Raw genomic sequence first — 27,392 nt, forward strand, 5'->3', positions numbered from 1 at the left:
TGCCGTTGATCTCCCCCGCACGAATATTGACGCGGGAGCTGCTCGGTACATGGATTGAGCCGGACCTTTTCCATCCGCCACGGCCCACTATCAGAATTCAGCCCAATTACTTGCTCAGCATCCAGAAAATTTGGGAAAAGTTTTCCTCCGCCATCCTCCTGCTCCTGCCATCCGAATTCAATCCCAAGAACCCAGGAAAGAGAGCGTGATTCAATCCCACCAAGAAACCAAGAAAGGGTGATTCGGATCGGCGGATTCGATTCGGGGCAAGAAACCAAGAAAGGGAAGGAGCTCAATCGAGAGAGGAGCCAGCAATGGAGGCGTCGCGGTTCGGCTTCGACCCCTCGCTGCCGTCGGCGTGCAAGTTCGACCCGACCGACGCCGACATCGTGGCGCACTACCTCCTCCCGCGCGCCGCCGGCGTCCCCGACCCCCCATACGCGCACGCCGTCATCGAAGACGATACCTGCAGCTGCCCGCCGTGGGAGCTCCTGCGCCGGCACGGCCACGGCGGCAGCGACCACGCCTTCTTCGTCGGGCCCCCGGGTGACCCGGCCGCGAACGGCGGCCGCGCGTGCCGCCGCGTCCGCGGCGGCGGCGGCCTGTGGCGCCGGCAGAAGGGCGAGGAGTCGGACCTCGTCGTTGCGCGCGGCGGCCGCGGCGGCGCCGAGCTGCGGCTCAGGTACCGGCGGTACAACCTGGCTTACTACCGCGCCGGTGATCCGAGCACCAGCGGGTGGGTCATGCACGAGTACCATATCCTCCGGCCCAAGCTGCTCCCCGGCGCCGTGCTCTCGCGCATCAGGATCACCGACAAGGGCAAGGAGGAGCGCAAGAAGCAGCAGGAGGCCGCCGCCGCCGCCGCCAAGAAAGTTGCCCCGGGACCAGCCCACCAGCCGGGCCGGAGCAACTACCTCGTCGACGACCACGCCGCCGCCGTGGCGAGCGACGCCGAGGGAACAAGCAGCGGCGCGCAGTCTGGTGTCATCCCCCAAGGTGACGATGGCAACGGCGACGGCGGCGGCGTAGGCGAGACGACCGGCGGCTACCGCACGAATTTCCTCAGCGTCGGGGAGGGCGACGGCTACTAGGCCGGCGACAGCAACAGCTACTTCAACTTCCACCAAGACCAGCCGGGCCCGAGCAGCTACCTCGTCTACGGCCACGCCGCCGGGAACGCCGTCGCGCTGAACGACGGCGGCGCAGGAACAAGCGGCGCGCAGTCTGATGCCGTCCACCAAGGCGGTGATGTTTACGGCGGTGGCGTCGCGGGCGAGACAACCGGCGGCTACGACACGAATTTCTTCAACACGCCGGAGAGCGCCACGGATGCTACGTCGACGACGGCAGCAACTACTTCAAAGAGGACGTAAGCTGCTACTTCAACCAGAGCGACGACAGCGGCGGCGATTTTTTTTTTTACCGGCGAAGCTAGACAACAGTTAGAGATCATCTCTGTGAATTATCAAGCAATGAAAATTCTTAAAACAGTTGTACTTAGGCTAATCTCAATGGAGTGTTCTGAATATCTGTTTCCGAGAGTGTCACTAGAGTACGCTGAGTAGATGAATGGAAAACAGCCCCCTTTCAATACATAATGTCATTTTATTGTTATATGCCATGCACTATTTCATTTGGAAATAAAAATTGGTCCACAGGAAGGAAAAGAATTGTTCTATAAAAAAAACGTCTCCAATTAGATCCTTTAAATTATCTAGGTTAAATTTTTAGTTATTTTACCAACCCTAGCTAGTAGTGCCACATTCACGTGTATGATACAGCTTCTCTAATGAGTGATACACACCTTATCCACGGCTCCATGCTGCTGGAAGCCAACGGACTACATTATTTTTTGGAGAATTTTCAAAAGTAGTCTATTTTGGTGGATTTTAGTTTTAAGATCTTAACTGCTAAATATATGTTTTTATACAAAATGAGTTCATCTCCATCCATTGTATCCTTACAAAAAAAATTTATGAATTTTGAAGGTGATTTGATAGTTGTTTTAGCCAAGAAAAGAGAGGAGAAAGTCCATGGATTACTGATTTTGTGAGGTAACTAATGCAAGTGTCAAATAGAAAATGAAAATTTAACTCGATGTTAAATCGGGATGTTAAATTTTTTAGTGTCTAATAAGAAATTCTTAACTCTACTCGTGTTAAATAGGGAATTTTCTATTATTTTTGTGCAGTGCACAGCAGCAAGAAAACTTGGCCGAGCACGCGGTCCAGCCTTCACAAACCAAACACCTTCAAATCAAAATGTCAAAACGAAATTTGAAGGGTTTTCCTATTTCTCTCAAAATTCAACGGTTCAAATATAACGCACGCCACCGGATCGAAAAGGTCGCCGGATTTCGATTCCGTTTCGGGGATGGCTCACTTCCTATCCGAAACGGATGCGGCGATCCGAGCTAGAAGCTGAGAAGCCCGTCCATATATATCAGCACCGGCAGCAAGCCCTGACGGCGACACGAATCAGAATTCAGAATTCGAGTAGAGCAAGTAGAGAGCCAAGTGCTCGCCGCCGGCCATCTCCTCAGATCAAAACCGGCGGAGGTCCGTCGTCCGACCCGAACGAGAAACCAAGAAAGGGAGCTAGGGCGGAGATGGAGGCGTATCGGTTCGGCTTCAACCTGCCGCCGGCGAACAAGTTCGACCCGACGGACGCCGACATCGTGGCGCACTACCTCCTCCCACGCGCCGTCGGGTTCCCCAACCCCCACGGGCACGCCATCATCGACGCCGACCCCTGCAGCTGCCCGCCGTGGGAGTTCATGCGCCGCCACGGCCACGCCGACAGCGACCACGCCTTCTTCTTCGGGCGCCCGCGCGGCCCGGAGCCCCGGAAGAGGGCCGCCCGCGCCGTCGACCCCGGGGAGGACGGCGTCGGCGGCACGTGGGACGGGCAGAGGAGCGAGGCCACCCGCTTCGTCCTCTCCCGCGGCGGCGGGGCCGGCCCGGGCGCCGCCCGGCTGGAGGTCACGTACAAGCGCCACAGCCTGTCCTACTACCACGGGCCACAGAAGAGCAAAACCAGCGGCTGGGTCATGCACGACTACCAGATCGTCGACCCGCCGCACCTCTCCGGCACCGTCCTCTACCGCGTCAGGATCACCGACAGGAGGAAGCAGCAGCAGCAGCAGCAGGAGGCCGACGCCGTCACCGTCGCCGGCCACCAGGTTGTCCCCCCGGGCCCAGACCAGCCGGGCCCGAGCAACTACTGCGAGGTCCAGGAGTACGGCGGTCTCGTGGGGGACACGGGTGGTTGCTACGCCGGCGGCGGCCGCGGCGGCAACAACAACTACTTGCACGACGGCGGTGTCATAGGAGAGACGGGTGGCTACGACTATGTCGGCGACGGCAGCAGCCACTACTTGAACCAGGACTTGAGCTGCTACATGTACCACGGCGATGGCAGCGGCGGCGACGATGACTACTTTTTCAACGTCGGAGACGACAATAGCTTTGAGTGTCCCGACGGCGGCAACGGAGGTTGAGAAGCAGAGGAGCAATGCTAGCTAGGACAGTGTACTGTAGTGTAGCCTGTAGGAGAATCATCAGAAATTTACACAATAGAAATCAGTACATGAGATGAGGTCATGCTGGAGTTTCATGGCATCTCAGAACAAAGAAAATAATAAAATAATGTACAATAAGCTGTGGAGTACCTTATTTACATATATATGCTACACTCACTGCTGAATCTCTCTTCTTCTTCTCTTTTTTTTTGGGGGGGGGGGGGATTCATTTCAACAACCACATTATTTGGCATCTCTATATTCTCTTCCTACACTAACCAATACATTTCCTTCACTTACCTATAGTGTGGCTACTTACAAGGGTGGGACACCTCTGGTTCCTTGCTTTGCACATGCTATCCTAGATCATATTTCAGCTTGCTGACACATGCAGTCAGGCATTGGAAGGTTGTAAATGGATTCCTGTGGTTTCCTTAATCCAAAACCTTTTGTCTCGCTGTGGCGACGCATGTCCTGCATGTGGTGCTTGAATTGATCCCATCTAAACGATATACAGAATAAAATTTAGAATTAAGTACTCCTCAATCAGCTCATATTATGAACAAGATAGAATCAGATCCTAGCACCTCCTGGCCATTATATTGCAGGTGTTTGAAAGTCAACAGGAGTACTCGGTAAAAGACTAATCTATGTGCGTGTAGGATACACATATAAAACTATTTCTATCTGTACTTAAAATGAACCCGGCTTCTTTGAAGCAATTAAATTTGATCAAAGGTTTATGAAACAAGGTCATCTTGGACATAAGAATAAAGAGAATGGCTACATGGGAACGAATTCAGGTCACATCCTGCTGAGAATTGAAAGAAGTTGTACTAGGACAACCAAAAACATACCTGATATTTGGATTGTCAAAGAGTTGGACTAGTTTGCTTTTATCTGGTTTTATTGTCTTTGCATGTCCTCCATAAATATAACGTCTGTGCCCCATCAGGAAGTGGGGAAAGTTGCTTCCTTGTGTCATCACGAACACTTCACTGTGAAGACAGATAGTGTAATCCAATGCTGCCAGTCTTGATGAATGTCCCTACATATTTTAAGCAGGAAAATTTATCCTTCATTATCTTGCCTCCACACTCTTGATGCAATGCAAACGAGATAATCAAAGGATGCATACTTTAGAGAAATGCAATAACCAAAGAAAAAGTTACCTTGAACAGTGCAAGCTCCTTTGATGTAGCCAGAGTTTGTTTTGTTTGCAATAGTGGAAACAACTGGCGAAGAGGGGTCATATACTTTTCAGCATTGTATATTTTACCGGATGCAACATAAAGGGAAGTAGTATTATCGAATCCCATTCCCCGCAGCATCATTCCAACCTGTATAAACTGGACCAGTAAGATAATAGCAATCTATATAACATCCCATAAAACAAATCAAGTCATTCCTCTAAAATTTTGGTCACTGGTAAAAATCAAATCTTGTATATAAGGTGTGACTGATCAAGATATTCTAGAAATGATCTCTCAATATGACCTAGCACTCTGTCTGCGATGCAACTGTTCATCAGTAGACAGCCTGAGAAGCATTACACAGGCTCTAAAGATGACTAATAAATAAACACTTCAGAAACAAGCACAAATTTTAAGGAACAAATGTCGCAACCTCTAAAGGTGTCAAAGGGCATCTTCCATTCCTTCGGTTAGCCTCAGGATTTATCACTCGACCAGGTCTGTGAAACTTCCCTCTCCAGCTCCTTTCACGAGCATTTTCCATTGCATTGTTCTCCTTTGAATCACCATCATATGTGCAGCATGAGAAAGCTACCATGTCCTAAACGTAAAGCACACAATTCATCATAACTTAGAGAGAAAAATTAGTAATATAAGTCCATACAAGATAAAGTTTATTAAAACCTCTTCAAAGCGAAGATGCACTGAAACAAACTTCCCACCAGTTAAAGAACTCCTCTTGATCATTCGTCCAACCATATTCTCTGCAAGAATTCTTATTGATTCAGAAAATCTCAATGCTTCATAGTTTGCCAAACATCTCAATTTTTGGACATCTGAAGGAACTGAATGGGACAATCTATTTGAGAAAGGGGCAATACGCACAGCCCTGTGTCAAGGAACAAGACATATGTGAAGATAGGGTACTAAGGTATCCCTAAGTTCCAAATATCCGACACTACTTTAAGGCAAGAGAAGCAAGGAAGGAACACGTACCCTAGCTCCAACATTTTTGGAAGCACCTGTTGTAGGTAGTAACTTGGGGGCGAGAAAGCTTTGGTTCTCATGTTTGGTATAGTGCTGATATTATGACCAAATCGTAGAAAAACGTCTTCAGGAAGTTCTTTAACAATCCTTACATGTTTTCTGAGAGACTCGATGAAGTGGTCTTCGTCGAAGATGTCGCCAAATTTGCTGGAAGAATGAAAACACATCCTCATGAAACTCTAAGAAGAATACAAACATATACCAAATTGTAATATCAAAATAATGAATTTTACTGAATAAAGTTTTTAGGCGCTACAGTTTTAGATCTAAAAGGAATGGAGCATGTAAATTCAGAACATTTTTATGATTAAGGCAAAACTTTATATGATAAAAGGAAAAGGCTGACAGGATACATGGTAGCTGATAGGAGCATATGCTTAACCATGACCAAAACCACATAGTCAAAAAATGCATCCCTACAATGAAGTGCAAATATTCCTTTAAAATTTTCAGCAACAAGAGAAAAGCTCATGTGCACACGATGAAGAATATGAAAAAAACACATTAAATTTCTCCTTTTTCCAAAATGAAGGATCTTATCCATTTACTTATTGGCTCCAGCCTCCTTATGAACAATTGACCAAAGAAAGACGTGTATAAGGAGACTAGTTGCAGAAGTTTATTTCCCAACTTAGTCTTGCAAAGTACTATTTATAAAGCTAGTTTCCAAGAAAAGAAAAAGGAGGGAGGCATATACCATATTTCAGTTACTCCAAACACGTATATCTGACTATTCTGTAGTAAGTAAATTGTTACCTAGAATCACGCCAAACACTATTCAGATGAAACGCTGGTGTCACAAGAGTTGCATTGAGAATTCTGGCCACAGCAATAGCATCACAAATCTGTATTAAGAAATCTCTATCAGATAACCACTAAAAATGCTGAAAAGAGGAAACCTAAGTTGAACTTGAGGTGCTATATTAAAAAAAAAGGGAACACAGAATTACACACATGAAGATTGGTAGCATACAAAGTACATTTGTTATTGAGATTTCCAGAGAAGGTAAGGTACAAATATGCACAAAAATATTGACTACCATGTTTATGCAAGAAATGAGGTTCCCCATATGTACATGGGCGAACTGCCAATCGATGATGTGGAACACAGAAAAAAATCTTAGAAAAACTTGACACCTTGCTGAGATTAGATCCCACTGGAAAAGGGCAAAATGCAGGTCATTTCTGAGTTGTCTAGTAACTGCTAATTACTGGACAATTCTTTTAGCCTGATAAAGAGAGCTAACGTGGCACCATGAAAACAAATGCTAATTTTGAGGATGGACTGTTCAAAAAGAAACATTTCATGCCAATAATTTTAGTGTTGCAAGGAAATGATCGTACAACTTACTGAAATGCGTTGTTGATTCAGGCCACCATTTGCCTCAACTACGAGGAAACCGTTTGAAGATGTTAACTCTGAAAAGTGCAATGTGTGCCATCATATGTCAGCTACCAAGTTATGTTGTCTTTTCCAGATTACATTGGCATAGAGGCAAACAAAAAGAAGAATTAGCTTTTGACTTGCATGTTTGGTATGCAAACTAAAGTACTAAACTCTCAAGGTTCTGTTACCTGACTCTGTCAACCTCTTGCTGATACAAGGTTTCCATTGTTTTCCAATCTTTATGTGATGAGATGTCATTAACTGTGCAGTGCCAGGACATAAGGAAATTATCACATAAATGTAAGGAAGTGTTCCTAATTTCCTAGCATCAGAAGAAAAGGTTGGTAGTAATTATGATCAAAGGCAATTAAAAGGGATTCATAGTGGGCCTCCAAAGGTTACTGAAATCATTAGTATCATAGTATGGTAGTACTGATCAAGACAAGATCATCAGAAATGTCATGTTCAACTGAGTCGAGGTCACAAAGACTTGCTTCTTCTGAGTCTCGTAAAAGTTTATAAATTCAAAATAACCAATGCATATTCCCAAGAATTGACACTATCACACAAATAGATACAAAACACAGAGACACAACAAGATAATGTCAACAGACTAAAACAAATCCTGTTGGAAACGAAAAAACTACTTCTTTCACTTTGATAAGATTATTATTCTGCATCATCTGAGGTTACATACTAAGCCACCCCAAGACAGTACTCATTTTAGAGCAATGTAGCACCACGTAATGATATGTAACAGAATAAGCAGACGCGTGGTTTCTGATAGCATGCAAAGCAGCTATACATAAATGCAATACTAGTAGCAAAATGGGAAATTGTTGAAATTCTTGAAAAGACAAGAAGTGAAGACACATATTAGTTAGCACCAATCCTTCTTTTCGTACTGCCAGCAATAAAACTAGCCTATACGAACAAATTGAGCGCCTGCATTGCGAATTGACCAGATTGAGGGCCCACATTGCAAATTTGCAATCCCTATGTCTTAGAGGACATATCAAACCAAGCAATACGTTTCCCCTCTCTAAGACGAAACCAGGAACTTCAGCCTCCAAGAACTCAATTCCACTCCAGAAAATTCGAGTGCCAAGATCGTAACTTCCCCACCGGACGATGCAATGGAGGCTCGGAATTGGGCATTCACCGGATTAGGCCGCGAGGCGAAGGCGCGCATTTCCGGGAGGAGCCGCTCGAACACGAGGTGGCTGCGGTACACCGACCCGGGCGGCGCCGGCGGCGCGGCCTCCACCACGATGCCGGCGCCAAGCCCCTCGCCGCCGCCCGTGGCGAGCATGAGCATCGCGGCCGCGTACGCCAGCGCGAGGAGCAGCAGGGCGGCCCGCCGCCGGCGCCCGTCCAGCACGCGGCCCAGCCGCCGCGCAGCAAGCCTCGGGCCGGCCGCCTCGGTGCCGCGCATGGACGCCGCCGCGGCCGGCACTGGCATCTCCTGGAGCGCTCCGCGGGACCATGCGGGGCGAAGCTGACGGGGGAGGTGCGAGGTGGTGGTGGCGGTTGATAGCGGAAGAGGAGAGCGTGACCAGAAATGGCAAATAGGAAAGGAAGAAAATAGGTGTCCGGCCGGGCCGCCGCCGGTGTTTGGCACAAGAAGACTGCAAATGGCCCATCTCCCAATCAGATTTTCAAATGAACACCCCTGTTAAAATGATTCGGCAGAAACGAGTCATGTTCCTGGGCAGCAGAGGCCAGAGGACGATAAACCATACCGAATCCATAAGGTTCCACCGCAATTTTCACCTATTTTGTGCGAATAACATGAAGTTATTTTGTAAACTCAGATTAAAATTAACAAGAAGCTAGCGTAAAACTAGTGTTTTTAGCTTTATCATTGATTTTTATAATATAACCGTTCTGATCTTTTTATAAAACCTAAATTTATAATATAACCATTTTAGTATCAACACAACGCAACCGAGAGATATTATTTTTTCATGGTAGGTGGCGTGTGTGGATGTTTTATACCGGGCAATCTACCAAAGCTATCCCAAGGCAGTAGATTGGTCAGTGAGGATCACCCGACCCGAAATTTAATGGTAAAAGTGAGAACATAAGACTCAGATTTATACAGGCGCTAGAATAGCGTATTATCATATATCCTGTTCGGAGTGTTATATATTGCACCATGTGCTTGCTGTTGTTTTGCTTAGTTTAGACTTGAGGTGGTTCTGCCGTATAAGGTAGGAGTGCAATATACTCCAGGGGATGGGATTACTAGTTGGTTACAAGCTACTAGTTGATTAATGAGTTCTACTAGAATTAGAGAGGAATCCTAGTAGCAGTTCGTCTTCCTTCCTTCCTGCCGTGTATAGTACTGTGGATCTATTAGCATGCTAGCATCTTATGACTTTGAGATATGGCGGCCTAATCTCTTCGAGATTACATGTACATGGTGTCCATGTTTATACAACGCTTCTTAAGAAAAGCACTAGACTTGCAATGTATTTATTCTTATTTTATACGTTGCAACATTTACCCTATATTTACCAATTAATTAATATATTAATGAAAGAAATGCCACCATCAAACAGAACCGGTAACATTTGTACATATTGTGGCTGCATGTAAATGAACATCATGGCATGTGAAGCCTATAAATTTAGGGCCCGTTTAGTTCCCAGGCTGTAAACGCAAAAAAGCCGTAAACGCAAAATTTTTAAAGGAATCTTACTAATTTGAAGTACTAAATGAAGTTTATTTACAAAACTTTTTGCATGGATGGGCTGTAAATCGCGAGACGAATATAATGAGCCTACTTAATCCATATTTTGCAACAGTGATGCTACAGTAACCATCCGCTAATTATTGCTTAATCATGGATTAATTAGCATCATTAGATTCGTCTCGCGATTTACAACCCATCTGTGCAAAAAGTTTTGTAAATAGACTTCATTTAGTACATCAAATTAGCAGGATTCCTTTGCAAAAAGTTTTTTACGTTTACAGCTACGGGAACTAAACAGAGCCTTAGGTAAAACAGATATATATAAGTTTTTCGTCCTAAGAAGCACCTTATTTCTATATATACCAAGAAAGGAACTTTTCCTCTTGAATTCCTCAAATGAAAGCTTCTTTTTTGGCAGACATGACTTTTCTTTTGCTGCAGTTTGAGAACACAACACGACCAAAAAAATAAAAACAACGTCTAAAGAGTCATACACTTTTTTCGTAAACTATGGTAAACGTAAGCATATAATAAAATATGTTGAAACTCTACTACTGTAGAATGGATAGATGTAGATTGCAGTGCTTAAAGACATTCCATGTATATCCTTTGACATAAAGCAACTGTTATGCACAAAGCAAGCATAACCGAATATGATTGACGCAAGAAAAGCAATCTTTTCATGCACATAATTTGAGAGCCAAAGAAGCAACTAACTCTGCCGGTTTTGACTGTCACGTCCTACCCTTGAGGTGGTGAATTTGTAGGTAGAGTGTCGCTGAGATCAGGAACTCGAAGGTGCAAAAGAACAAGATTTAGACAGGTTTGGGGCGCCGAGAGCATAATACTCTACATCATGTATGGTTTGTATTGCCTTTGCTGGGATTGTCCCTAAGAGAGTCCCTGTCCGCCCTTATATAATCTGGCGGAACAGGTTTACGTGAAAGTCCTAGTCGAGTACAAGACCAGGAGTCCTACCCGAGTACCTCTTGGGTAGTTTCCTACCGTGTCCGACTAGTTTAGTAGTACGAGTAATCCTACTGCATTACGAGTAGTTACAAAGGGCGTGGGTCATGTCCCATCCCGTATCCTTGGAAAGGAGGTCGGAGAGGACGGCCATGGATCTGCCGGAGAGGACGGCCATGGAAAGGAGGCGCTGGGAGGAGGAGGCAGGCGAGGGGCGCGGGGCGGCGGCCACGAGACGGCGGCGATGAAGGCGAGTGGCATAGGGAGACGGCGTTCCATGGGATGGCGATAGACGTGAGAGTCCATGAGAGTCCAATGCGGCGGCGAGGACGGCGACGGGAGCAGGGAGTCCGCGCTCGGTGGCAGCGGCAGGGACAGCAAGGTGCGCGGAGGCCTGAGGCGGCGGCAGGGATGGTGAGATATGTGGGCGTCGGGGATGGACAGGAGCCTGGGGAAACGATAGGCATGAGGCAACCACGTGCGAGAGATAAGAGAGATGAGGCAGAAGTTAGAAGGTGCGGCCTAGTTGAAAAAAGAATTAAGGTTCAGAGGAAGTATTGGGCCGCAAACAGGTCTAATCGTGCCAGGTCTAAAACCGTGTCGTGCTCGTGCCGGCAGTGCGTGCTGGGGCTTCAGCCCACGCACGACATTACGGCCGTGCCGTGCTGGCACTGATATTATGTCCACCGTGTCAAACTGTATTCGTGTAGTGTTTTTAGTGTCGTATTCCGTGCGGCCATTATGTATAATGCTAAGGATCTCGGCACGGTCAACATCACCAACATGACACGATGGTACATTGCCTTGATGGGCTAGTAAGATAATAGCGCCAAATCTATCTCTTTGTCTTAATTCTTCTCTTATTTTCATTCATTTGTCCTCTTCTTAATACAAATTGTGTGCATCTACATGCAAATTGTATGAGAAAGCTGTGGTTGGTAGCAAGATAGATCTCATTTTAGTGTCGTTTTGTGAGAGCCAGTCTTGGACTGGCACCACACCACATAACGGCCGGGGCGTGCTTGGGCCTATCTGTAGATGTGTCGAACTGACGTGGCACCGCACATTTCTACCTCTAGTTCGGCAGGTAGATAGATGCCATGCCATCCATGGAGTCATGCGGATGGCAGCGTAGCTCGAAACAACAATATTAAGGACCGCAGGAAGGGCAAACATGAGGCCAAATCAAAGGGTTTACCCCTGCTAAGATCTGAAAATCCGGTGTGCTACCTTCTTGAGAAATCATGCTCATCTTCGTCCCCGGTTCTGCTTTGAGAAACTTTGTTCAAATATCATGTACAAATAATGGGGAAGTGATCTCAAGAGCGGCAAACTTTTCGATGAAGAGAATGCTACTGCTATGGCATGCAGCTGTAGTTAAATGCCGCGTGAGCAAGAAAACAGAGGAAAGATCGAGCAGGTACCGCATTCAGTCTGTCAGGTAAGGTAACTGCTGAATCACTGATTCGGCTGCCTGAAACATCTGATCGATCAGTCATCAGGAGATGATCTATCTGGTCTCATGTCAGAACATCTCTCACAGACACAGAATTCTCTCTGAACCGAGAGCTTCACAGATGGAGAATCAAGAAGCGAATCCCCCACAAGGAAACAGAGTGGCACAGCCGCACCAGGGACCAGAGAAAAATCCTCTCTTTAGCCAGCCTCCATCTCCAATCCAAGCTCAGCTATTTACTTCTAGCTCTGTCCAAGCACAATCATCAGCTACGCCTCTTACCACAATCCCGGGCTTTGCTGCGGTATCGGCGGCCGGTCCGCGGCCCCGGCGCCGACGAGCTCCACCTGGTCCTGGAGGTACTTGTGCAGCAGGGCCGCGCGGTGCCCGTCGTCCGCCTCCTCCCCTTCCGGCGGCGGCCGCTCGCTTCCGGGGCAGCAGGCTCCCCTCTTCGCCGCCCCCAGAAGCAGCCTCCTCCGGCGGCGGCGGAAGCGGGCGGCGGCGGCGGCGACGCAGAGCAGCGGCAGGCAGAGGAGCAGCACCGGCAGCAGGACCGGCAGCAGGCACAGCGCCAGCAGCGACGACCACGCGCGGCCGGCCGCCCCCATGGGTCAACCACCGGGCTAGCTCGACGGCGGCTGCTGGGACGCCGGCGGGGACGCGGCCATGCAGAGGGGGTCCGGGGTCGGACTCGGAGGGAGGAGGTGGTGGTGGTTGCCGTGCGGACAAGGGGAGGGAGGAGGGAGACCGTCTCTGTCCCGGATGCTCTCTTTAATCAGGAAGGACCTCCATTTTCTTCCTTTTTTAAAGGGAATAATTACGTGGAATTTTAGTTTGATGGAAAGCGTCTCTAGCCTCTTGTTTTGCGAATCTCCCCCTGATATTTTGCTCAATCCCTGTAATAGGTCGCTTTCGGCTGATTCTGACTTTTTTCCCTCCTCCCCCATGCGATGAATATTGGAGCTCACAATTTTGTTAGACCTGTTGGGTTTTTTCTTAAAAAAAATCAACAGAGTCATTGGATATGGATTAGAGCACAGCAATTATGATGACTCTAGCGACACATGGATATGGAAATCGACGCACATGTAAAAAGAAAAAAAAAGCATATGATTACACCAGGGTGGGTAGGAACCGTCTGACCTTTTAGCTTGGACCGGCTCCAATCAGATCAAAAGCGCAAGGTTTTACACGCTGACCCAGCACAATGTTTTGCACAAAGATGATGGGGTTGCTTGCGATACGGGAGATTATCGATCGCAATTTGCGAAAAGTTTGCAGACCTCTGAAGCGGAAAGCACAATAGGATGGAGGATTGCGATATGTCATGCGGTGTTTGGATCCAGGACTAACTTTTAGTCCGGACCACATCGGATATTTAGGTGCCAATTAGAGACACTAAATATAAGCTAACTGTAAAATCAATTGCATAAATGGAGATTTATTCGCGAGATAAATCTATTAAGTCTAATTAATTTATCATTAGTATATATTTACTATAGCACAACATTATCAAATTATGGACTAATTAGGCTTAGTGGATTCGTCTCGTAAATTAATCTCTATTTGTATAATAAATTTTATAATTAGTTTATATTTAATACTCCTAATTTATGTCTAAATATTTGATGTGACAGAACTTTATTCCTGACGAACCATACGTGGCCTCAATACTATTAGTACTCACTTAATTATAAATCTCCTCCTTTTCCTTTCGCTCTATTTTGTTTATTGTTCACGAGTCGATAATCCGCCACGCCACGTTACTTAATCGCCGGGCACTGATTGATGGCGACGGACGGAATTAAAATACTCACAAGGAACATGAGGAGGGTACGTGATTGGGTGATTTTTTTCCCCCTCTGCTCCTCTGTTTGTTTTGTTTTCTATTTTCGTTTTTATTTACCAAGATGCACGATCCCTCTCTGGATTTGACTTTCTGTTATCCGTCTGATCATTTTCTATCCTCACTTATTTTTTTAACCGCCAGCAGAGCAGAGCAGAGCAGAGCATGGAGGGATGGCGCGAGCAAGCAGAGACTAGCAGTGGCCACAGCTGATTGGCCTTCAGAGAGCAGACCACCGAGAGTGGGCCCCGCGCCACGTCGGCTTGGGAAAGCGCCAGGGATTAAAAGGTTCCCGCCGCGTCAAGCCCACGTCGGACGGAGGGCCCACCTAGGCCTTTAGCCATGCAAGCACGGCACTCCACGCAGTGTCATGTGTATAGAATTCCGAGAGGAATGCCAAGTGCTCTAGCGAATAGCGAGGGAACGACGAGCTTGAAAACGTGTGGTGTGCATGGGTGCGGCCAAATAAATACAAATGCCTGTATTTTGTTTTTTTTCTTGTTCTTTTTCCGTTTGTTTCACATGTATGAATGAACGAGCATTTCATGGTTGGAGATTGGTTGACAGCAATGGCAAGAGAGAGAGAGAGAATCTTTTAACCTGCACTTTATTTTTTTTTCCAGCATGGAGAGTGATTTAAGTCGGCCAGTTTTTACGCGGCCTGATCTGAACTCGACCCGACTCTATCGTGCGTCGGGCCGAACTCGGCCTAGAAAATTAAGCCCGGTGGTCGGATCGGGCCGGGGGAAGAAGCGTTGGGTATTTTATTTTGGCTTAAATCAGGCTCGACAAATGATCAAGTTTAGTCTAGTGTTGCCACTGCTCTCCAGGTTCGCTGTACTATTTGTATTTCTTTTTTCCGCTGCAAAATCTCTCGCCGTCATTTTGGAGGAAAAAAATCCTATCAAATTGTTTATGTCAAGGTGCAGTGCACTGTGCACTTCTAAAATGTATATTGTACACTATGTGAAGTGGAAGCATAGGAAGGTGAGTTGCAGCTCTAAAAGCCTCTAAACCCATTGTTGCTTCTGCTGGCTCCCTTTTTTTTGGTTTACTCAAATGTTGCAAGCCACCATGGGCCAAGTTAAGCCCAACCCATGCTGCACTTCTAGGCCCACTCTGGTCCATAAAAATTAGTTTTTCATGATCTGCCTATTAATTAGCATCAGTCTTATGTTGTCAAACTACCGAATTCTCTACATTTTATTAAGAGTAGAATGCACGACAGGTCCCCAAACTTATACTGTTACTGTTGTATTAGTTATATTTAGGTCCCTGAACCATTTGAGGAGGTCCATCCCGGATCCCAACGTGCCACGCGAGTTTCCGACGCCGACGTGGCATGCCACGTGGTGCCAAGCTAGCGAACGTTTACAAAGTGTAGATCATCAACATGATTGGGTTTGCTACATGTTGACTGGATTGGGAGGAGAGAGAAATTAGAGGGGTGTCAGAAGCGAAAATAAAGGATATGAAACAACATCGATCACAATCCCGCAACAACAATCATATCCAAAATCGATCATCTGAACTGAAAGTGAGGTCAATTTTCACTAAATCAGCAGCACTAGTATACAGTACAACGACGTTGCCCTGCCACTCCATCAACACGTACACATCTACCTACACGCTAGCTATTACAGTGACACTGCAGGCTCGTGCTTCTTCTCGATCACCATCATACAACTGCAGCCTTAGCTAGCATGGCGTGTATGCACCTGCACGAGCAACCCGGCAAAATGAAATCACAACAAGAGGAGGAAGAGGATCGGAGGAGATCGACCGACGTGCGCGTGCCGGCGGCAATGTAAAACTAATGGCGGCGCCGCTGCTCATGATCACTCACAGTCACAGGCTCGATCAGTCACAGCACGTCGTCGGTGTGCAAGGAGAAGTCCGGCTCGTCGGGCTTGGCGAGCTTGGGGAACTTGATGGTGGACACGTCCTCGATCCGCTTGTGGTGCAGCGCGGCGCCGCGCTTGGTGTTCTTGGCGAACTTGGACGCCAGGAACGTCGCCGAGAGGTGCGCGCCGCCGGAGCCGCCGTCCCCCGCTTCCCCGGCGCCGGAGCCGCCGGCGCCGTCCCCCGCGGTCCCGCCGCCCTTGAACTCGCCCAGCAACGGCGCGCCGTCTGCGTCGACGGCGCCGCCGCCGAGCGGCCCCGCCCCGTCGGCGTCGGCGTCGTCCTCGCCGCCGCCGCCGCCCTCGTCGGCGTCCTGGTAGTAGATCCCCTCCTGCTTCATGAGCTCCTTGGCGAGCTTCCGCTTCTTGTACCGGCGCCACGCGCCCTGCACGAAGCACGCGCCCCAGCTGCGCCACTGGTGCGAGTAGTACCGGAACGCGTGCTGCAGCCGCTTGCTGTGCAGCCGCTTGAACTGGTTGGCGACGTACTTGAGGTCCTCGGCGCGGAGGGCGAAGGCCTCCACCTCCGTCACCGACCGCACCGTGCGCGTGGACTGCGGGAAGTTGAGGCTGGGGTTGGGCATGAGCGCCCACGTCAGGAGCTCCTCGCCGCAGAAGTCCCCCGGGCGGAGCGTGATGGAGCTGAAGAAGTTGGTCCGCCCGCCGTCCGTCGTCGAGCTCTCCAGCTCGCCGCGGATGATGAAGAGCATCTCGCTCACCGGGTCGCCCTCCCGCACGATGTACGCGTCCTTGGTGCTCAGCGACGACACCAGGCGCTCGCAGATGGCGTCCAGCAGCTGCTCGTCCATCTGCGAGAAGAAGGGCACGCGACGGACCAGGGCCAGGCAGAGGTGCCGCTGGATCTCGCGCCGGAGGTCCAGCGGCAGCGACTGCAGGATCGACTCCTCGTCCACGCCGCGCGTCGCCAGCCACTTGTACTGGAAGAAGCGCCGCACGCGCTCCTGGAGCTCCGGCGGCAGCTGCCGGTGGCGCATCCATTCCTCGATGTCGCGTCGCTTCACGCGCCACTCCTCTAGCCGCACCGTCATCGACTGCAAGTAGGTCTGCATGCAGCAGGATCAAAGGATTATTTGTCAGTTCTCTGCATGATCGATGCGATACTATTCAGGAAAAGCTAAGAATGCAACTCACACATATGCAATACCTACCTGCATGTTTCCAATGAGATGTGAGAAGAAGACCAGGCCCATGATGCAGATGAGAATGCAGAAGACGGTCTCCCCCTTGTAGGTGCTGTTCTGCAAGTTCTGCCCATACGAACTGATCGATTTGCATTGCACACAGATAGACAGAACTGTCAGGTTTATTTGCACTATAGGAACTAGTTCATGGATCATAAAACTCTGTCAGATACCAAAGGGATTAAAGCTCCCTCATCAGCATCATCATCGTCATCGTACCTCAAGTTCCGGAACCCCCACCAGAGGCAGTAGAGGTACTTGTCGATGAAGGCGACGCCGTTGCGATCCAGGTTGAGGGCGTCAGCGAACAGCCCGTAGTCGTACTCGGCGTCCGGGAGCATGCACTGCTTCTGAATGGCGCTGTGGTTGTGCCAGGTCTGCCGCACTGGGTCCTCCCTGCTCTTGCAGTCCAGGAAGGTCATAAGGCATCTGGGGATGTCTGCCGTGGTGCCGTTCTCGTTCGTGCAGACCTCCATCCAGCACGAGTACTGCCGCTCAACGGACAGAAGGTACCACAGAGCGCCAAGAACCTGCACACACACACACACATGCCATGTGTGTATCATTCCATGTGAAGAAACTAAAGGTGAGGCCTTTTCATGGTTGAAATGTACTGTAGCAGCATACATGGCTTGCCAGCGTGTAGAGGAGCAGGTTGTAGGCAGCCCCTGCCCAGGCCGTTCTTGTGACGACGCCGCTCGCCTTGACGATCTTGGAGTTGAGGGATATGATGAGGTACACTCTTGGGATGTACTGGATCAGCACGATCATCGAGAGCGTGTTGTTGGTGTGGTTGGCCGAGGACGTGCTCACGGCTGGTATCACGAACCAGATGATCATCTGCAAGCACGATGATCCATTGTTGACGACGATGAGATGAACAATTTGACACGTGTACCATACCAATGCACGCATTAGATTGATTGCCTGCGAAGGAATAATAGTGTGCAACGAGAAGGTAGCTTAGCTTGTTGTTTAATTACCTGCGGGATGGGGAGCATGGCGGCGAGGTCGATGATGAAGTCATTCTTGAGGTAGCGGATGGCGATCTGGTCGGGGTCCCTGACGAGCTCGCCGCGCCCGAAGATGCGGGAGCTGGGCGCGACGAAGGCGATGCGGAACTTGAGGATCATGTGGGCGAGGTAGAAGAGGTCGGCGAAGGTGCGGACGGCTGTGACGAGGACGCCGATGCCCATGTCCATGGAGACGCACGCGGCGAGGCCGTCGGTGTGGAGGAGGTAGAAGTAGAGCGGGTCCACGAAGAGGCCGACGAGGCAGGTGACGAGGAAGAGGCGGTACCACCGGAGCACGACGTCGTCGCCGGGGTCGAGGATGCGGCGGGGCGTCCACGGGCGCCGCGCCGCGGCGCCGGGCAGCGCCGAGGCGGGCGCGCCGGCGCCCGGGTGGAAGAAGGGCAGCGGCGGGCGGCGGAACGGCGGGAGGATGCGGCGGTGGATGAAGCCGGCCATGGGCGCGGGCGTGGGACGGGGGAAGGCGGGCCGGGGAAGGTGGCGCGCGCGGGGTACGGTGGGAGGAGAGAGGAGGACCAGAGGAGGGCGGGCATGCGCGCGCGCGCGCGCGCGTGTCTGCTGCGTGCTTGTCTTGTGCATGCGCGCGGCCGCGCGTTGCGGGGAGCCATGGCTGGCTGGCGCGCGCCAGGAGCTCCATGCATCGAGGCGAGGGATCCCAGCGTTTCGTTGAACAGATGGTGGGAGTCAGGGGGTGTGCCGCCGCGCTTGCCAATGTCTGGCCCTGGCGGCACTGCATGGCATGGGAACCGTACGTAACAACATATGAACTGGCTAAAAATTTCGGCCCAGTATGAGTTTCTATTCTAGCCCAAAGCCCAAACAAACCCACGAGTATAAAAGTGCATGCCTCTCGGTCAAATTTAGGCCCAATGGTCATGAACAAGTCTTGTAATTGACCTTAAACTACGTGTCTTCTGACAAGTCGTCGCTTCACTGAAGCGCCCATCCTTTCCCAGTTCTGCACAAGTGATTGGAGCACTGTCAACTGTCAGGCTTTCAATCACTCCATTGAACTTGTTTTGATTTTCTGACAGCGACAGAGAAGCGAGCGTGATGCTCGTGTGACAGAGAAGCTACACACCCTGGTGCTCGAGGAGACGGCAGTTTCTTCAGTGTTACGCATGGTGAGCAGAATCGATCAGTAGTATCAGAGTCAAGTGCTGAGATGAGAAAAAATCTCTCTTTATTTTTCCAAAGTGGCGAGAAGATCTGCAGATACTGACAGTGGTATTTTTTGTATTCGGATCGACCACTCATTATATTGTACAAGTTAAAGGTTGGTTGTACTGAATGCTACCAAAACCACACTAAGAACCTGCTTCTACGTTTGTGGATCTGAATAGTTCGGATCTGAATCACCACTTCATGTACAACCTGCAACTCATGGCTGGTCAATAGCTGAAGCAATTGGGAAGCTCGGGGACTGTTTGGATGAGGGGGCTTTCCGTTATATCGGATGTTTGGACACCAATTAGACGTATTAAATATAGTCTAATTACAAAACCAGTTGCATAAATGGAAGTTAATTCACGAGATAAATTCATTAAACCTAATTAGTTCATGATTTGACCATATTGTGCTACAGTAAATATGTGCTAATGATTGATTAATTAGAGTTCATAGATTCATATCGTGAATTAACCTCCATTTATATAATTGATTTCATAATTAATCTATATTTAATACTTTTAATTGATGACAAGAACTAAATTCGAATCCGGCGGATCCAAATAGGCCTCGATTTCCATTCCTGTTTGTAGCTGCAATCCGGTAGCTCCTGACCGTATCCATGCGTGGCGCAATGCTGGGAGACTTGGACACGGCGTGAGGAGGACGCAGCAGCGGCGGCTGGAAGACAAGCGTGGCTTCAAAGCGGCTGTGCGTGTGTCAACTGCCAAGTACATTTGTCCAGCTGAGGAGAACCATCATTGCGTATGTTCTACTGCCAGGAACCGTATTTCTGTACAGTGTCTTAGTATTACTAATTGGAGGGTTTTTTTAGCCTCAGGTGAAGCCATCTAGGTAGATACTCTAGGAAATTTTTGAAATTTTTATAAAAAACAGAAACATCCGGCCATCAATCCGATAATTTTAATCATAATAGTTATTGGATCTGTTATCTTTTCTAATAAATTACCCACCTCTACTATTATGAAAATAAACTAAAGTAACCCCCTAAGTATTTAAATTACCCACTTCTACCAATAAAAAAAATCTAAAGTAACCTCTAAAAATCTTCGTATAAATTACCCACCTATGCTATTATAAAAATAATGCAAATAACCTTCTAAACTTGCATATAAAGTATCCAATTATGTCATTATTAAAAGTTCAAGTAACCCCTAAAATTGAATCTAAATTATATAATTAAAACAAACTAGCACAGTGCCTATGCGTTGCTACGGGTAATATAAATTTTAGACGAACCTATACAAGACCACCAACTTTGTGCTCTTTTAGTTCATGTACAGACCATGCCATGACCGTGTGAGGCATTGATTGTCCGGGTTCGGATTAAGATTCTGATTGATTTGTCCATGTACCGATTAAGATTTTGAATGATTTATCTGGGTTCTAATTAGAATTCCGATTGACGGACTAAGAAATCATTATTTGCTTTAGAAATAGTAGAGATATTAAAGTGCACCAATATAATATTCTAAATTACTATTTCTATAATTATTAATATATTATTTATGTTATTATTTACTTAAAATACTACCCACAATACGTGTCACCATGTATTCATATATGATGGAAGAGGCAAGAATACAAATTCACAAACAAATGGTTCAATTAAATATATATCAAACACATATGGAGGTGTGATGCAAAATAAAATCTATTGCAATAATGATAAATATGTATTTTAGAGTATGTGTTAGAATATTTAATAGATGAAAGAGGGCGTGAGATAGATAATTATAATTATTAGCTATAAATCTTATTTTTATATTAGTTCTAATTAGTCCGTGCAGGAGCACGAGTTGATAGGCCAGTGAATGTGTAATCAGTGTGCAACAGTGCAGGGCCATTGAGGCCCCAAGTTACTAGCTAATCCTTCTTCTAGCTCCAAACGGAACTAGTTACTTTAGTAGTGTCCATGCTAGCTAGGTTGGTTGTTGGGCGCCACGAATCTTGGTTTTCTTCCCCTATTCCCTTTCTGTTCTTTCGGAGAGTTCAGTGATTGAGCATTAGCTCTTCAAGAAAGCAGCGGCAATGGCAGTTACTAATCCCACCACTAACCTGTTTCTCTGACAGCAACAGAGGATCTAACACCTGCGATTCCAGTGCTCGCCTTACGAGTTAGTGTGATGCTCATGGAGACGATCCTCAGCTCTCTCCAGACAGACGCAAGAGCAGAACCAGTAGCGGCAGAGCTTAATGGCGACAATTCTTCTTCCTACAGTTCCAAAAGCGGAGAGTATGATATCCAATGACCGAACCGTAGTCAGGTTCAGGTTAGGAGTCGAGATCAGCAGCAGTAGCAGCAGAGACGCAGCCGCATGAGTCTGGATTAGGGATGGCAACGCGGATATCGACTCCGGATATCCATACCCACGACCTGAAAACCATACCTGAACCCATACCCATTATCCGCAACGGATTGCAAAACGTACCCACATCCGTTATATATATATATACACACACACGCGAATTTAGGGTTTCGCTAAATTCGGTATCCGCGCTCACCGGATACGGTATCCGCGGGTACCCAGGTATTTCCAACCCGTTGCCATCCCTGGTCTAGATCGCACGTCGCCCATAAAAAAAACTAAAGCTGCTGCAAACGACAGGAACGAAGGGGACGGATCGGTTTCGCACCGTCTGCAGCCTCATCAGTCATGCGCGTGGCGCTGTGTTTCTGAAAAGGGGAAAAGGATCACTCACCAAACTCGGAGCTGACGAGCCGAAACGATGATTGGCGATCAGACAGCAGTGCAGGCACTGCAAGGTCAACTGATGAATCAGGCACCGTGTTGTTTGTTGCAGGAAGGGGCCAAGGTCCTGCCTGATGTGAGCATGCCCAGTCCCATCTTCAGATACCCGTAGGCCGTAGCAGCACAGCAGTTGGTCCGGACAGGAGTTGGTCGATCCGGTCAGCTCAGCTGATGTCTGATGATGCTACAACTACAAGTATACAAGGCTACAGATAGCTGTGCTGTCCCTGGTTGGCCGTGCAACCAAGCAGGGGTGGTTCGGCTACCAGTGCCAGATCAGGAAGGAGTTTGTCGTGCACTGACGATTCGTCAATGCGGCCACTGTCTGAAGGAGCCCGAGCACCTGCTCCTCCTCGGCTGACGCCTGACGACGGCGACCCCCGATCCATGGGACGGAGATGATGTGTTGACACTGGCTGCATCCTGCCTACCGCGACCTCCGATCCGTGGGATGCGGCTGCGCGGTGACTGGTGACTGGCGAGCGCGCGCGGCGCGTGTCGAGCCTGAGCGAGCACCGGCCGGTGGAATCGAAGAACCGTCACGGTCAGGGAGGCAGGGACAGGGTGCATGCATGCGACGCCGCCGTCGGGTGGCACAGGATGAACGGCGAGGGATCGATCTGCTGCGGCTTGAGGTTTTCTGCCGGTCGAGGAGCGCCCGCACGCAGGCTCACACAGCGACGGCGTGCAGAAGAGGGCAGGCAGGCATGATGCGTCGCGTATTTGACGACGCGGCATCCGCTTCTCGAGCTGAGCACGAGCAGATGGAGCAACACGAGGAAGGAGAGTAAAAGCAGGTACTAAAAAATAAAAGGAAAAAGCGAAATCGACAAACACCCGCACAAAATATGAACAACGATCTAGGATTCTAGGAAGCGAATGAAAAGCGAGAAAAAAAGCAGAGGAAGGAAAGGGAGCGCCGCCGTGCGTGCAGCGCCAATGATCAGTCAGCAAAGCAAGCGACGAACTCGCATGGCGTCCGGCGTCCCGGCCCCCACCACTACTCCTACCACCACATGCACGGTTGCAGCCCTGCGCGCACGCGCATGGCCGTCCCGGCGTCTCCGCGCCGGCAGCAGCCGGCAAACGACGACGACGACGCCGCTCGGCTAGCTGCCGCGGCACCACCACACGCACCAACCCCTGGGGCAAAAGCTAAAGCGACCGCAGCAACGCCCCACTAGGCACGCAGCTAGCAGACGTCCGTCCGGCGCATCCGACGCCAGTGTACCAGTCACTCGATCAGGCAGCTCAACGCACCGCCCCCAGCTTCCTCGGCAGGGATCAACGAAGACGACGACGCGCGCAAGACGACGACGAGGATGGAGAAGGAGGGGGGGCAACGGATCGAGCAACATGAATTATGAAAACGGCCGTTTCGCTTGCTTCCACTCTTTGTTCCCCAAGAGAAAACAACCGTTGCTTCTACTTCTTGCTTGTGTTTCTCACATATACGTACGCCATGGCTGCAAGTAAGGTACCTAGAGTACAGTACACATACCACTCACGAGCGCGGCAATCCGGGAAGAAGCTACTAGCAACAAGGCCGCCGGCCTTGCGGCCCAGCCACTCGTCCTGCCTGCCTTCTACGGGCAAGAACGCTACACGTCTCCATTACCTATGTATGCGACTGACACAGCCAGAGAAACCGTTGATCTTATCTGCACAATATATCCATGCGTACCATGCAATGGATCAGTGTAAAATTAAACAGTGTAGTGCAATTAAAGTAAGAGACCTTACGAGTAACCAAGTATAATAACACGTGGCGTACTGGATTAGTTAGTTACTAGTTTCGTGCCTGGGCGTTGCTACGGAAGTAAAAGATCAAGTGTAAAATGTTAGTATTTTTTTATAAATTTGATCAAATTTAAAATTATTTGATTTCTCGGGAACTGAGAGTTGCATTTATTTTGAAACGGAGGCAATATATATATATATATATGTATATGTATATGTATATGTACATGTACATGCAACTACTGTCGGCGTCCTAGCTACTACGTACCAGCTGATCTGCGGTTCTGCATGCACACAAGAAAATCGGGAAACAAGAACAGAGTCATCATCGTCTAGTCCTAGCTAGTAGCTGGTAACCACAGTTTACATATATACAAGGAACAGAATCAGTCTGGCGTCTAATTAACTGTCGTTCGCTTTACAGTTGAACAGCCACGTGTAGCCTGACAATATGATGCGTATCTAGGTGACTGCAACTGATGAATCGCTGAATGTTAATGGCTGAGGAAACTTGTTTTCTTATGTGCATCGTCAGTGTCCCTATCTGAACGTCGACAGTTAACGTAAAAAAATCAGCAGTTTCAGGCAGTTATCATAAAAAACCAAACGCTAATTGAATATGGCCATATAGCTAGTAGCTCCTAACTAGGGCAATTGGGTGTGGGGGTCGGTGGGGGGGGGGGGGGTTGTTAATCTTCCCCTTATTGTTTCTCCTCCTCTTTCTCTTCTTTTTCTTTCTTCTTTCGTATTCCTCCTCTTCATTTATGGCTAGAAATTGTAGAGGGACTTAGGGGATGGGGTGGGATGGGGGCTGGCGCCCCCAGCCCCGCTGCTGGATCTGCCTTTGGGCACTGCATCAGTGCGTCGTTTGCAATGTTTTAAGCCCATGATTTTAGTTCAGATTTAGAAGAAGATTTGTCAGCTCAATGGGTGTGCCTTGTTCTTCTTCGAGTAATATGGGTGTCAGCATGATGCATCACAATCTGTTTTATGTAGAGTGATAGCCGGTTACGTTGTTGCTAAATTTTCCAAGAAAGGTAAATTGTACATAAAAGGTTTCTCACAGGGATTCTTACAGCCTTTTACACAGTTTTTAGTTCACATTTCTGATTTAAAACTATAAAATAGAAAAGTTTCATAGAAGGTTCGCAGGAATTAAAAACCTTTACGATGTCAAATGTTTTTGCAGATTTAAAAACATTTGTTTCTCGAAAGGGGAAGAGGGTGAGCAAGGCGCTTGCGTGAAATGTATCCAGGTTCGAACACCGGAACAAAGACATTGATTTAGGCTCAGTTGCTTCTTGCTTCTCCATCTCTCCATTTTTCACCTTCTCCTCCCTCTTCTTCTCATTCATCCTCCCCTTTTTCTCCATTGTTGCACCAGTTGTAGAGCCCCTCCCCTAATCATTTCTAAAGAAAAATATTGCAACTTGCATTGCCCTCCAAAACCAAAAGAAAATATCATATAGGAGAATAAACGGAAACTCAAGGTAAACCACCACATATCGACAAAGTACAGGGACCCAAACGCAAACCCGCCCACCGTATTTATCCACCCTCCTCTGTCCCCGCCTTCCCCACACCTCAACCAAACTCGCCAGCGGCACCCGCCCGGCCATCACCCGCGCGCCGCCGCTCCCCCACCCATGCCGACCGGCCAGACGCGAGCGCCGCAGCCACCGCTGCCGCCGACGCCGGCGACGGATCCCTCCTCCCCGGCTCCGGCGCACCGCCGCCACCGCACCTTCTCCTCGTCGTCGTCGTCCTCCTCCTCGTCGCTCTCCACGGTCTCCTCCGCGGCATCCTCGCCGTCGCCGTCCCCGCGCGGCCGAGCCGCCACGTCCGTGCCCTTCTCCTGGGAGCACCACCCGGGCATCCCCAAGACGCGCCTCCCCTCCGTCGCCGGCGCCACGGCGGCCGCCTCCTCCTCCCCCGCACCGGCCACGCCGCCGCTCCCGCTCCCCCCGCCCCTCCGCGCGCCGCCGTCCCGGCCCCGCCACAAGAACCACCAGCAGACCCGCCGCCGGCGCGCCGGCAGCAGCCAGCCTGCGGCCGGCGCGGACCCCTTCGCCGCGGCGCTCGCCGAGTGCACCAGGGAGCGCGCCGCGGCGGCGGGGCCCGACAACGATCGCCGCCTCATGGACAGCCTCTTCCCGTCCCCGTCCCCGGCGGCGTCGGCGTCGTGCGCGCCCGGCAGCCGGCGGTGGTCCATCGCGTCCGCCGGCGGGGTGGTCGGGCTCCTCGACCTGTACGGGTGCAAGTGCGCCATGGGCGTCGCGGAGGGCGCGTTCGTGGTGCGCCGGCCGGTGGCGGTGGTCCGCCCCGGGCCTGGGCGGGCGGGCCTGGGCCGGGCCGGGCGGCGATGAGGACCATGGTCCATGGTGACGGGTCGCATCATGATGGGCGGGCTCGCAGTTAGGTACATAAATAATCGATCCATGTGCAAAAAATGGTTGAGATCGAAAATGAGGTTGAACCTTTTTTTTATTTTTTTTATTTATGTTTTCTGAGTGGAGCTTCTTAGTGGGTGTGATTGGCACCAATCTATGAATGTTTGGCATAACCATCCACTAAACGATGTCGTGATGTAGAATTTTTATATTACCATTGATGGTACATATTTTAACCACAAGCATATAATGGGGTATATCGCCATCTACTCATGACTCATCCTTACTACACTATAAACTGAAAACCAGTACAGTTTTCTTATTCACTATCTTTTCTCAAATCCGGCCAATTCGCACCATCCAACTGACGCTTTTTCAAAATGCGTACGATTCGAATTTAAAATTGGACGATCGTGGATCCGGGCGAGGAGGGGTTAGTTGTTAATTTGTGGGGACGTACGTAGGTGCCTGTCGAGTGGTTGTGCGCTGCTCCATTTTGTAAGGAGAGTGGGCAGACAAGCCTTATAATTTTAGAAGTAAACCCCATCTGAGATCGCCGCGCGAGAGGCAGCTAGATGCGTGCCCCTGCTTGCGCTGGTACGAACTCGATCGAGCTCACATGGCTCAAGTGTCAGCGTCTCAGGTGTCAGGTAGTAACATTCATCTGAATGGCAGAGGTGTCCCGTGCATTGACTAGGTTGGAGCTGTTCTACTCGGGCGTCTCTGGTATTGTTGTGGTCGGATCGGGGCTTTGGGAGCTGCTGGTACCTGACCAAGTGACCATTGACGTGTAACCTGGTGGCAGAAAAAGGACCCCCATGAAGCTCTGATGATCACCACTCGTCACGGTCCTCGTTCGTACTGCCGTGCTGTGGCGCCTGTCCCTTGGAAATCCTGGGCACTGTGGCAGTGCCACTGCTGCCTTCAAAGAATCAAGGTACTCAGTAGCTTAGATCCGTCTGTCGGAACTGCTTCAGAGTGAATGCCACCACCTGATGGAGCTTCATCAACCGTTTTACTGACGAGGCCCCCTGTCTGATGCATGCATGTCTGTGGGTGATTCAGTTAGTTAAC

At 49.3% G+C, this 27,392-nt stretch overlaps 6 protein-coding genes across 6 annotated transcripts; 3 read left to right on the top strand and 3 right to left on the bottom strand.

Moving 5' to 3' along the window:
- The first annotated feature begins 314 nt into the window (after positions 1 to 314).
- Positions 315 to 1,091, top strand: LOC112902619 (NAC domain-containing protein 10-like). Its single transcript, XM_025971735.1, has one exon. The coding sequence runs from the start codon at positions 315 to 317 to the stop codon at positions 1,089 to 1,091; it is 777 nt and encodes a 258-aa protein (XP_025827520.1).
- A 1,517-nt stretch (positions 1,092 to 2,608) lies between these two features.
- LOC112902620 (NAC domain-containing protein 67-like) lies at positions 2,609 to 3,499 on the top strand. Its single transcript, XM_025971736.1, has one exon. It carries the CDS (start codon positions 2,609 to 2,611, stop codon positions 3,497 to 3,499), a length of 891 nt encoding a protein of 296 aa, XP_025827521.1.
- A 269-nt stretch (positions 3,500 to 3,768) lies between these two features.
- On the bottom strand, positions 3,769 to 8,609 carry LOC112902621 (O-fucosyltransferase 9-like). The gene is made up of 11 exons (XM_025971737.1): positions 8,310 to 8,609; positions 8,179 to 8,189; positions 7,336 to 7,469; positions 7,112 to 7,179; positions 6,517 to 6,605; positions 5,710 to 5,907; positions 5,398 to 5,602; positions 5,147 to 5,314; positions 4,693 to 4,860; positions 4,378 to 4,568; positions 3,769 to 4,022 (listed from the first exon to the last, which is right to left on the bottom strand). Exons 1-11 carry the CDS (start codon positions 8,607 to 8,609, stop codon positions 3,887 to 3,889), a joined length of 1,668 nt encoding a protein of 555 aa, XP_025827522.1. The 3' UTR covers positions 3,769 to 3,886.
- A 3,334-nt stretch (positions 8,610 to 11,943) lies between these two features.
- On the bottom strand, positions 11,944 to 13,048 carry LOC112901997. Its single transcript, XM_025970885.1, has one exon. The coding sequence runs from the start codon at positions 12,873 to 12,875 to the stop codon at positions 12,546 to 12,548; it is 330 nt and encodes a 109-aa protein (XP_025826670.1). The 5' UTR covers positions 12,876 to 13,048; the 3' UTR covers positions 11,944 to 12,545.
- A 2,786-nt stretch (positions 13,049 to 15,834) lies between these two features.
- Positions 15,835 to 18,685, bottom strand: LOC112903163 (cyclic nucleotide-gated ion channel 18-like). Its single transcript, XM_025972382.1, has 5 exons — positions 18,200 to 18,685; positions 17,844 to 18,056; positions 17,436 to 17,746; positions 17,184 to 17,295; positions 15,835 to 17,078 (listed from the first exon to the last, which is right to left on the bottom strand). The coding sequence occupies exons 1-5, from the start codon at positions 18,683 to 18,685 to the stop codon at positions 15,978 to 15,980; spliced, it is 2,223 nt and encodes a 740-aa protein (XP_025828167.1). The 3' UTR covers positions 15,835 to 15,977.
- Positions 18,686 to 25,527: 6,842 nt separating this feature from the next.
- LOC112903335 (vegetative cell wall protein gp1-like) lies at positions 25,528 to 26,587 on the top strand. The gene has a single exon (XM_025972579.1). It carries the CDS (start codon positions 25,575 to 25,577, stop codon positions 26,292 to 26,294), a length of 720 nt encoding a protein of 239 aa, XP_025828364.1. The 5' UTR covers positions 25,528 to 25,574; the 3' UTR covers positions 26,295 to 26,587.
- Positions 26,588 to 27,392: the final 805 nt, after the last annotated feature.

This window comes from Panicum hallii, chromosome 8, assembly GCF_002211085.1.
Source record: "Panicum hallii strain FIL2 chromosome 8, PHallii_v3.1, whole genome shotgun sequence".
NCBI classification, from domain to species: Eukaryota; Viridiplantae; Streptophyta; class Magnoliopsida; order Poales; family Poaceae; genus Panicum; species Panicum hallii.

Excerpts from the sequence above, each read along its gene's own strand:
- LOC112902620 (XM_025971736.1), top strand. The coding sequence starts at position 2,609 with ATGGAGGCGTATCGGTTCGGCTTCAACCTGCCGCCGGCGAACAAGTTC.
- LOC112901997 (XM_025970885.1), bottom strand. The coding sequence starts at position 12,875 with ATGGGGGCGGCCGGCCGCGCGTGGTCGTCGCTGCTGGCGCTGTGCCTG.
- LOC112903163 (XM_025972382.1), bottom strand. The coding sequence starts at position 18,685 with ATGGCCGGCTTCATCCACCGCCGCATCCTCCCGCCGTTCCGCCGCCCG. Across the intron at positions 17,296-17,435 it reads TGGGGGTTCCGGAACTTGAG|TTCGTATGGGCAGAACTTGC; the intron begins GTACGATGACGA and ends CAAATCGATCAG. Across the intron at positions 17,079-17,183 it reads ATCTCATTGGAAACATGCAG|ACCTACTTGCAGTCGATGAC; the intron begins GTAGGTATTGCA and ends TGCTGCATGCAG.
- LOC112903335 (XM_025972579.1), top strand. The coding sequence starts at position 25,575 with ATGCCGACCGGCCAGACGCGAGCGCCGCAGCCACCGCTGCCGCCGACG.
- LOC112902621 (XM_025971737.1), bottom strand. The coding sequence starts at position 8,609 with ATGCCAGTGCCGGCCGCGGCGGCGTCCATGCGCGGCACCGAGGCGGCC. Across the intron at positions 7,180-7,335 it reads CAAGAGGTTGACAGAGTCAG|AGTTAACATCTTCAAACGGT; the intron begins GTAACAGAACCT and ends TGCACTTTTCAG. Across the intron at positions 4,861-5,146 it reads GCCCTTTGACACCTTTAGAG|GTTGGAATGATGCTGCGGGG; the intron begins GTTGCGACATTT and ends CAGTTTATACAG.
- LOC112902619 (XM_025971735.1), top strand. The coding sequence starts at position 315 with ATGGAGGCGTCGCGGTTCGGCTTCGACCCCTCGCTGCCGTCGGCGTGC.